Here is a 10,836-nt window from a genome sequence, read left to right on the forward strand (position 1 = left end):
ATTTACAAAAAGGGAAAAAAAATAATACTCAGGACAGATTTTACATTTATGACTACAATATCTATACTATTAAAAGGGAAGGAGTTTTAAAAAATCTACCTATGAAAAGTTGTTGGACCCTTTCATTAGACTTAACTATTTTTTTGGTCTCACCTTATATTTCTCTAACTATACAATAGTCAATTACCTTATATTTCTCTAACTATGCAATAATCAATTACCTTATATTTCTCTAATTTAGTTTAACAATATATTCTAAATATATATATTCTAAATATATTGTTATGATGATTTTTGATAAGAATATATTATAGATGCGATTGAAAATTTATATTATTAAAAGAAAATATTTTTAAAAATATTTATAAAAAAATTTATAACATCTATATAAAACTCTTTATTTTTTATCCTACCATTAACTACAATAACTATAAATAATTTAAATAATTTAAATAAATCCTATTATTATTTTTCATTTTGTATGATACATTTTTCTAATTATTTTTCTTATTATCATCCAATGTTATTGTTGTTATTCAATAACGTTATATACATCATATATTATGCTCAAAGATGGATATATAATATTTAGATATTAATTATTAAAATGAAACCATATATCATACAGCATATTATATCATGTCATCTAACATTATATAATTCTAAATATTTACAAAATCAAATTTAATAAAAAAAACACTTTAGCAAATCATTTGTTAAAACAAAACTATATATATTTACGTTAAATTATTTTTTATTACATTAATATATTAGAAGTTTCATTCATCTCTTAAAATATTATTGAAGATTTTTTTTTTCCTAGCATATAACCTAAATGCCGGGTCACACTTGAGTGCATGTTTTTTTGAAGTTTGCATGCTTTAAATTAACGAGTTTTCATTAAATCTAAACCAGCTTATGTACAAGTCATCGTGTTTACTGGTTCGACGACGGGTCCAAACTTAATATAAAAGTATTGTTCTCATCTAATTGAAAATAATTTATTTTAAAATAATAGACGCACTGAGTCTGATCAATCCATATAATTTATTTTGAAAAAAGTAATCAAACGATTAAAAATATAATTACATAATAATAATTTTTTTTGACATAATAAAATTTTGTAACATAATAATATATAACAAAACTAAAATACTAATTCATATCATATACTTTTATCAACTGAAAAATAACCCGCGCTCAAAATCTAGTTTTGTATTAAATATATTACTTAATGAATCACGTAAAGGGATAAACTATATATGATTTCTATCTTGTTTTTTTTTTGTACTTTTTGCTCATAAACATTATGTCTCAGATTCAGATTTTATTAGTTGTAAATATGCGCCGTGTGAGTTACATAAGATAACTTTGTAACAAAATTGTTTTAATTTGTTGACTTATCATGAAAGTTTCTTAGATTTGAGATTATATCATCATGAAATGTGTTCCATGCAAATTTAACCAACTATAAAACTATATATATGGTGTTATCTTGTAAACGGTTATGTTATTTTAATTTGAAAGTTTTTAGTAAAAAAAAAGTAACAAAACAATTGGTTACATATATTGTAAATCTTGAAATAAACAGATTTGAGAATTTTTATCCTCACTTTATAATTTACACCAAAAATAGAATGGAAAATGGAGTATGAACAAAAAAAATAAAAAAATCATTCTATTTATTGAGTAATCACATTTTTGTTTCTTTATTATTTCATTTTATACTCTATTTTACAGCAAATTATTGAATGGGGTTGGAGATGCTCTCAAATGTCAATTTACTATAAAAACAGCGCATAACATCATTCTTATAACATTTGATACGTATTTCTTGTCTATACAGCTACATACAACAATAATTCTCCGACAACATTCAGGCCAGGAAAAGTATTAAAAATGGAGCCGAAGAAGAGAACAAAAAAAAAACATAACCAATCTATAGTCTTGAGTTTTTCAAAAATCGTTGGAACTTGAAAGGGATGAGATTTCGCGCCTTGTATCCTTATAATTAATATTCATTTTAATGGTTATATTTGCTCTAACAATCGGCAAAGAGATACAACTCATTCACTTTTGTAAAGAAGCTTATATTATGCGAATGTAATTGCCAAAGCAAATGGTCGGCGGCGTGCACATGCACACATGCGCAACAAGAATGTATATGAAGTTATGAACCATAATAGTTTCGCCGTTTTAGACACACGCGACCAAATGCTGTGCCGTTTCTGATCGTCTGGATAACCTCTCCTTACGTAACTTAGATTCCGATTCCAAACGAATAATCAGCCTACTATGGCGAACCAACAAAGATACTAGGATTGAAATGCATTGGATATAAGATTATACTATATGCCGGAAGAAAGCTCTTAATTTATACGATGAATATAGCAAAGATGATCATATTCCTATAATTTGAGAGATCCGGATAATCTGAATAAAACCGGCTCAAAGTATATTTGGGCCATGTGCATAATTAAAATTTTATGACCTTTCTTATAAAAATCAAAGTTTTAAGACTTTTTCTTATGAAAAATCAAACTTTAAAGACTTTTTCTTATGAAAAATCAAAGTTTAAAGATTTTATTTTATGAAATCAAATTTAGGATTTTTTTTTATAACATCTTCACTTTATTGATTTCAAATAAAAGTAACAGATTACATGAAACATAAATTATACTAAACATATTGTTAAAAAGAATTGATAAAATGAACTTTTAAAAATAACAATTACACGATGCTTCCTAACGCATTCATAGTAAATGATGATTCGCTAACTTTTCTCCACATCGTTTTTGGTATTATAAGATTTTTCTTGTAGTTCTCAATTCTTGTAAGTAATTGCTTTTAAAAATTTAGGATTTAAAATACAAAAAAAAAAGTTATTAAAATTGGATCATGTGCAAATACAAAGTTCGCACACGATAAAGGATGGCAGTATATTTCAACAAAAAAAAAGGATGGCAGTATGCGAAGAAAATTTATCTTAAGGGAACGTGAAGCTTGACTCGAGAAGATTCATAGGAACGAGTTTTCAACAAAAAAAGATGGTAGTATATACAAAGAAAATTTATCTACAAGGGTAGAACGTGAAGCTTGACTTGAGAAGATTCATAGAAACGTTAACTCGTTCCTATGATTTCTCCAATAGAAAGAGATTTAGAGATGAGGATTCTCGTTTGCTTGTTACATAAAAAGAATAGGAAGAAAGAATAACATTCCTATGTAACGTATTTGAGTGACATTTAAATTCTTGAATGTCTTTGGTGTATTCAATATTCATCATATGGTTTGATTTCGTCCAAGCAATGAGTCAAATATGAAATGCTATAAAGCCTTTATAAGTTTATGAATTTAGCATGTACTACATTGGTTTCATGTATGTTTTAAGAAGAGATCGATGAGGATTTGGTTTTCGATTGTGTCCATATTTCAAAACCTTGCTAGTACATTTCTCTACGGTTGTTTTCTTTAGTTATAATTTTCGAAAAAAGTACATGGGCTACAATTTTTAAGGTTTGGCCCTAATAAATAAGGCTGGTTCTGACTGTATGTAGAGATTAAAGGGCTTCTTTGGGTGCAGCGAGGATAGACAGACCGATCACAACATATGTTGTATAGTCGGAGAAGATAGTTTTCTAGATCGAATTTGTTTTTTTTTTCACAAGAAAAAACTATTATATTACTCAAATTTGAGGCGGTCTTGATAACCAGACTGGGATAGAATATCAACAATCAATAAAACAAATGCGCATAATTAAGTAAGGATAGCCAAAATCCACGTTTTAGCTTCTATTTTCGACCATTGCGATTGGAATCGGTTTAAGTGCTTGTAACTGAAGTAGAACAAAAAATGTGTCGAACCAGTGAACCAAAGAAACCATGTGTCTTTCATGATATGCGGTTTGTGATATATAGTTAATTAGGTCACCAGTATATTACATCAGGAACCGCCCAAACGTCATAACTAATCTCCCAGTATAATTCTCTATTTTATATTATCGGATTCAACTATAATCACTTTTAGGTTTTAGCTTAAGATGTTTATGGTCGTACATTTATTTGATTTTAATAACGAAAGCAAGGCTACGTGGCCATTTGTGGGAACATTGTGACCTCACACAGTCACACTTGTACATATGTAACATAAAGACAAAATATACCTACACTATATGTGTGTTTGCTTTGCCACTTTATGTGTATGCGTTTAATATGGCTCGTTACAAACATACATTTCTAACAATTACTGTAGCTCTCCAAAATGAATCCACCATGTGCTTTTTCTTCTGGGTATGTAAACTTGCAAAAACGTACATTATTATTAGTAAGGCTTTCTGCCAAATAAGCTCTTCAACCTTTTTTTTAAAACAACTTGACCTTTCAAATATAAAAAATGTTGGTCAAATTCTCCAATTTGAAGTCATATAGAATTTTTTTATTACGGGTTGATATAACTGAATATAAATTTGTAAAATTGACTTGCATCTTATATATTTAGAAGATAAAATTGAAAAATCACTTTAAAAGTTTCTTTTGCAGATAACCGTTATTATAAAGCAAAGTAGCAAGCTACAAAGTCGTAGTCATATTAATCATGAAAAACTGTACTCGTATATACATACCTTAATTAGCTAGTTTAGCTTTTTAAGAATATATATTTTTTTTAAAGTTGATTTATTATGTCATTATAATTATGTAAAAGATTACACAAAACTAATTCAGTCACATATGAGTATCGATGTGAACGTATACTATATCAATACAAAATATGCTATATGCTAATTAAGAGCGAACATTGGTTAGTTACAATGAACGTATACAAAAGAGCGAACATTGGTTAGTATACTATATCAATACAAAAGATGCAATTTATTATGACATTACAATTATTAACGTATATTATATCAATACAAAATATGCTAAGAGCGATCATTGGTTAGTTAAACCACATACACAAAACTAATTCAGTCGCATACGAGCATCGATGAGTGTACCTAAAACAAGCAATAGACTAATTGTGTAATATTGATCATATTGTTAAAACTAGCTCTATGTTTTCTGATAACATCAACACCAATAAAAAATACAATATAAAATTTTATTGAGGAGGCTCTCAAATGATAGGCAATAAATAACATTATCACACATGTTCTCTTTACAAAATATAGATTTAAAATGTGTATAAATAGTTAAACACACACACTAATCGGCCATACCTCTTCCAACACTCATAATCACTTTGGCCGCCAGCTTTCTTCACATACACTCAAATCTAAAAACATCTCTTTCTCGACACAAAAAAAAAAAAAAGTATATCAACACCTCTCTTAATTTCTCAGTCGATCAATATCAAGACATATAATAATAATGGTGCCGTACCAAGAGCTCGCTCTTCAGAGAAGCTTCAGCTGCAACACAACAAGAAAGATCAATCCAGAGACCTCTCCAGCGCGTGGCTCTCATTCCCGTTCTCCTTCCTCCTTTGCTTTGATCCCAACCATCCCTGAGCATCATGAACTCTTCCTCGTACCAAGCTGGAGACTCTCCTCCTCGTCTTCTTCTTCTTCCTCTAGCAGCATCGTGAAAATCAACTTGAAGCTTTCTTCCTTCTTACGTTGTCTCATCAACCTCATTAACCTCCCCGTTTGCAACTTCCTCTCGTTTCCTTCTTCCTCCAGCGTTTCTAACCAGATGATCTCTTTCCTCACCGGTGGCTCCTCTTCCCTCGGGAAAAGAGTCACAGGGACGTTGTACGGACACAGAAGAGGCCACGTCACGTTTTCAGTCCAGTACGGTCCGAGTTCCGACCCAGTGTTTCTCTTAGACCTAGCCATGTCAACGGCAACTCTAGTCAGAGAGATGTCGTCGGGGCTCGTCAGGATCGCGTTGGAGTGCGAGAAACGTCACCGGTCGGGTACTAAGCTTTTCCACGAGCCTAAGTGGACCATGTATTGTAACGGGAGGAAGTGCGGTTACGCGGTGTCGCGTGGCAGCGCGTGTAAAGAGTCGGATTGGCGCGTGTTGAACACGGTATCTAGGGTTACGGTTGGAGCTGGAGTTATTCCGACGGCGAAGAGTATTGATGACGCGTCAGGTGGTGGAAAGGAGCTTGGGGAGTTGTTGTATATGAGAGGTAGATTTGAACGAGTCGTGGGGAGTCGTGACTCGGAGGCGTTTTACATGATGAACCCTGACAAAAACGGAGGTCCTGAACTCAGTATTTTTCTTCTTAGAATATAAGTAAAACAAATATGTTTTTAACTTATTACACGATGTGAAAATGTCCTTAGTGACGTTTTAAAACATTAGTGATGAATGTAATGTTGTTTCATGAAGTATATGTAATCGATAGTGAGAATGCCTAGGAGGGTGTGTTAGGTTTTTCTAATTGTTTATTTGATGTGGTATATTTGTTCTTTTTTTTTTTGTAAACTGCTTTCAAGTATATTTGTTCTTCTTTTTTTTCTTTTTTCTTTTTTTACTTTCTACAGAAATTTTATGTATAATTGCTTTGGTTAAGTATCAAGAATATCAGGATGTCATGATTAGTATGTGGTTGCCTATCCCATTCCTAAAGTGTATCTTTGGATAGGTTAAAGAAATCAAATGGTTCAAGGCTTTATGACTTCTTGATGTGTTTAATAATGGGAAGGTTGTAGCCTCTGTTTATGACTTCTTGATGACTTCTTGATGTGTTTAGTGGTCACGATGTTAGTCTTTTCTTTGGTTTTGGTGGTCTACTACTCTACCGGTTGATCAAAACAATCCATTTTGGTTTCCAAATTTTTACCTTTTAATATAATAGAATTTTATGGTCTCTAAACTGACAAAAGAATGTAAATATATGCATGGATCATCCAGTTTTTACACCGTGATTGTTTCATGTCATAAATTTCACAGTCGGTTGATGTTTTGCTATAGTAGGTTTTTGTTAATATTAAGTGGAGGACCTGGAGGTACGTATAGAGTCCTTCTCTGTAGTTTGGGCAGGAGTAGGTGGTTTTGAGTTAAAAGGGTCTTGGCTCTCATGCGGGTCGGGTCGTATTGGTCCTGCGGGGACTCTCCTTTGGGTTACTTTATTACAAAATTCAGCAGTTGTCCAAAAAAGATAAGTGTTTGCATTGGTTGCTTATATGCAAGGCATGAAGACCCGCACATGGTCCGCCATGATTAATGCCAAAATCAGGATTTTAAACTGAACCAGATTCGTTTTTTACAACAAAACACGGCTAGACCGGTTTGATCCGGTGGTCCAGTTTTCAAAACACTGGATTAAAGGAATAATATCACAACATTCGGCTCGATATACATTCTACTACATAAACCATACTATACTAATTGTTTTAAGAAAAAACATTTAATCTAACATTTTACCAAAAAAACATTTATTCTAAAATCATTGTATCATATATGCCTAGTTGACCTTATTATATATCTTTATAGGTTAGAATAAATCAAAACACAGTTCTGAATTATGCTCTCTAGTCAATTATCATCGGTGTTATGTACTTTGTATATTCGTATTATCGTATAACACACAACACACTTCCACCTAATGTACAGAATTATTTATAATATTATAAGAAAAGGAACATTATCCTTAATTAGGATCAGAGTTAAACATAAATAAACGTAAAAGATATATTTCCGTGGATGAGATGAAAACTGTGTTGGATCTTGTCATCTACAAGTGCAACGATCACTCACACAACTCTCTCAGAAGTCGATGGGGACAAAGACTTCAAGTGTTGGATCCTGTCTAATCCGAAACGTGTAGTAGCTTTGTAGAAACAAAAGCAAATTGTAACACACTATTGTATAAGATAAAAGAAGATTCAATTGTTTTCATTTGGGATTCAATGGCGTTAACTCCAAAAGTATTTGAATGAAACAAAACTGAATCATCATGATACAATTTGGCATCTGCCAGAAACAATCAAATCTATCTGCTGATCCTCATTTATTAGCCTCGATGAATTCGCGGTACTCTTTCTTCATCTTCACACCCGATATAGTCCTGCACACACACTCGTCATCTTTAGCCAAACCTGACCACAATAATCCTATTAAATGAAAGAACGCATCCCAACCTGAGCATTTCCTTGTTCTTGAAGAACTGCACACATGGCGTTCCCATGATTCCGGCTGCTTCAGCAATTTCTTGATCTTCCTCTATATCAATCTCAACAAAATGCACATCATTGTTATACTCATCGACCACCTGCAACAGCAATTAAGACTAATGTACCGATGGTTGGAAAATCAGGAAAGGAAGCAAATGCTTAGTCGGACGGGTCACCTTGTTCAAGATTGGCTTCAGAGTCCTACAGGGGCCACATGTTGGTGACGTGTATAATACACATATAACTCTTGAACTCTCATGGTATAACTTTCTAAGAGCATACTAAAAGCAGGGAAAGTGGGAAACAAAACACAAGACGAAAGATGTGAGGCAGAGAAAATGCTTGTAATAAAAATTTATAAGGTTCATATAGATCACCTGTCCCCGATGCTTTGTAAGAGTAACGTCGAACTTTTCTTGGACATCCCGCTGTGTGAACTCTTTCTTGGTCTCTTCAGTTTGTGGCTGCCCCCATGTTAAAACATGAACATTGAAAGAGTGTAAGCCTTGTGAAGTATGCAAATGAATACATTAATTTTTGACAAATATCATTCATACCTGGTGAAACTCAACAAGAAGATTGTTACTTGTGAGGTATCTCTCGGCTGACAAAGCGGCTATGCATCCTGATCCAGCAGCAGTTACAGCTTGTCTCCATTCATGGTCCTAGAGTCACAAATGGGATAATAGCCCACACAATTATCGAATCGATATGACTTCAAAGAATTAATACAAATACAGAAACAAAGCAAAAAAAGTTACAAAGGATAACCTGCACATCTCCTGCAGCAAATACACCTTCAACTGATGTATTAGATGTTCCTTCGCGAACCAACACGTACCCCGAGCTGTCGAGTTCGACTTGGCCTTCCAGTAACTGACTATTCGGCGAATGACCTATTCCATAAAACAATCCTTTAGCCTCCAGCTCGGTTTCCTCTCCGGTATCAACTCTTCTAAGTAGAAGGCCAGACATCTGTCCCTTGGTGTTGCTCAATACGTCCACCGTTTCCGTGTTGTAATGCACTGTGATGTTTGGATTGTTGTTCACTCTGAAACATTCGCCATAACCAACCTGTTAAAAAAACACTCAGGGTGTTGAAAAGACTCAACTTACAGTGTGCTCATTAGTCTATAATTCCAAAAATCCAACAATGACGGAGAAAAGCGTTTTACTGGTTGGATATCGAATGTTCTGATTTGGTTTTCTAACTCCACAGCCTGACAAATTACATTGACTCAGAAGCTAATAATATAATAACCTGTAAAAAACACACCTGTCTTGCATAGCCTTGGAGGCTCTCAACTGGTCTCTACGAACAAGCAAATGAACATGGCCTGCATATTTCGTGAGGTACAAAGCTTCCTCTGTCGCCGTATCTCCTCCTCCAACCACGGCGAGTACTTGCCCCTTAAACAAAGGCGAGGCGCCATCACAAATTGCACAAGCACTAATTCCCCTACTCCAGAACTCTTCCTCTCGCGGTAGTCTCAGCCTCTTTGCTGTAGCTCCTGTGGCATAAATGATACTATGACACTTAACCTACAGAACCAACCCCACCCCAAATAATAACAACTTCATCAGTATAAACACAACACTGGTTGAGAGACAAAGAGATTCATCAATGTCTATAGAACCTCACAAGCTAACCCTATACGAGCTTATGTTCATCAGAGCAATGAAAGCATCTGCACCAGTAGAACAAATGAAATATCCAAGACTATCAACACTAGTCTCTACCTTCAATAGTATTAAACACACACATCTCACATCTGCAATCTCTACTTTGAACTAACAAAAGGAGTGACAATGTGACATGCAGAGAAAGATAATCACCTTACGTTCACTACTCTGGACAGTAAAGGGAGCAGTTCCTACACTAAGAGACTCAACATCCTCTGGATACAACTCTGCTCCCCACCGCTCAGCTTGCTTCCTCATACTACACAAAACCAATAAAGATTGCCTCAGAAACTGATCAGTGAATCAAAATACTAATATTAATCACATCCAATTCCTCACTTCTCCATCAAATCAGGACCAGTAATCCCCTCAGGGAACCCCGGAAAATTCTCAACCTCGGTGGTCGTCATCAACTGCCCGCCGGGAACTCCGCCCATCTGATACCCTTCGAAAACCACCGGCTTCAAATTAGCTCTCGCGGCGTATATAGCCGCCGTGTATCCAGCTGGACCGGAGCCTATAATCACTACGTTCTCGATCACCTCGCCTGCAAACATAAGAAGCTCGATTACTTGTGAAGCACTGCAAAAAACCTCAATACACAGTCGAAACTAAGATTACCAGAAGAAGACGGTGAATCGGCGGAAGCGGAGACGCTGAGGCGAGGGAGGGAATCGGAGCGAGTTCGGCGGAGGGTGAACGAGGAACCGCGGCGTGAAGTAGTGAGGGAGAAGAGATGAGGGGGAGGAGAGAGGGTGGCGACTCGGTGAGTCAACACGGAGCCGAGTCCGATGCCTGCAGCCATTTGTTTTTTGCCCTTCTTCACCTTACGCGCCAAAGCCAAAGCATTATCTCTTTGCTCTTTTAGTCCTCATGTTTAAGAGCTTCTCAGCCGTTGGATCTAAGAGTTCTCTCTTTTTGTGACACGTGTCGATTGTAGAGATGTGTGTTGTTGACGGAGGATAATCCAATTGCATTTTAAGTGGACGGACGCTTTAGCCTTTTTTCTAATTCATTAGGCTATCAATGG

At 34.7% G+C, this 10,836-nt stretch overlaps 2 protein-coding genes across 2 annotated transcripts; one reads left to right on the plus strand and one right to left on the minus strand.

The window, feature by feature from the left end:
- Positions 1 to 427: 427 nt before the first annotated feature.
- Positions 428 to 7,580, plus strand: LOC103857989 (protein MIZU-KUSSEI 1). The gene has a single exon (XM_033287943.1). The coding sequence runs from the start codon at positions 5,368 to 5,370 to the stop codon at positions 6,238 to 6,240; it is 873 nt and encodes a 290-aa protein (XP_033143834.1). The 5' UTR covers positions 428 to 5,367; the 3' UTR covers positions 6,241 to 7,580.
- A 221-nt stretch (positions 7,581 to 7,801) lies between these two features.
- Positions 7,802 to 10,767, minus strand: LOC103857991 (NADPH-dependent thioredoxin reductase 3). Its single transcript, XM_009135256.3, has 10 exons — positions 10,428 to 10,767; positions 10,146 to 10,353; positions 9,960 to 10,065; positions 9,400 to 9,665; positions 8,895 to 9,174; positions 8,681 to 8,788; positions 8,501 to 8,587; positions 8,300 to 8,404; positions 8,091 to 8,221; positions 7,802 to 8,017 (listed from the first exon to the last, which is right to left on the minus strand). The coding sequence occupies exons 1-10, from the start codon at positions 10,609 to 10,611 to the stop codon at positions 7,957 to 7,959; spliced, it is 1,536 nt and encodes a 511-aa protein (XP_009133504.1). The 5' UTR covers positions 10,612 to 10,767; the 3' UTR covers positions 7,802 to 7,956.
- Between the last annotated feature and the right edge of the window lie 69 nt (positions 10,768 to 10,836).

Source organism: Brassica rapa, chromosome A03, assembly GCF_000309985.2.
Source record: "Brassica rapa cultivar Chiifu-401-42 chromosome A03, CAAS_Brap_v3.01, whole genome shotgun sequence".
Classification (NCBI taxonomy): Eukaryota; Viridiplantae; Streptophyta; class Magnoliopsida; order Brassicales; family Brassicaceae; genus Brassica; species Brassica rapa.

What these genes read in the sequence shown, in the direction of transcription:
- LOC103857989 (XM_033287943.1), top strand. Translation starts at nt 5,368, where the DNA reads ATGGTGCCGTACCAAGAGCTCGCTCTTCAGAGAAGCTTCAGCTGCAAC.
- LOC103857991 (XM_009135256.3), bottom strand. Translation starts at nt 10,611, where the DNA reads ATGGCTGCAGGCATCGGACTCGGCTCCGTGTTGACTCACCGAGTCGCC. An exon ending in CGATTCACCGTCTTCTTCTG is followed by an intron (nt 10,354 to 10,427) that starts GTAATCTTAGTT and finishes TTATGTTTGCAG; the next exon opens with GCGAGGTGATCGAGAACGTA. An exon ending in GGTCCTGATTTGATGGAGAA is followed by an intron (nt 10,066 to 10,145) that starts GTGAGGAATTGG and finishes GGTTTTGTGTAG; the next exon opens with TATGAGGAAGCAAGCTGAGC.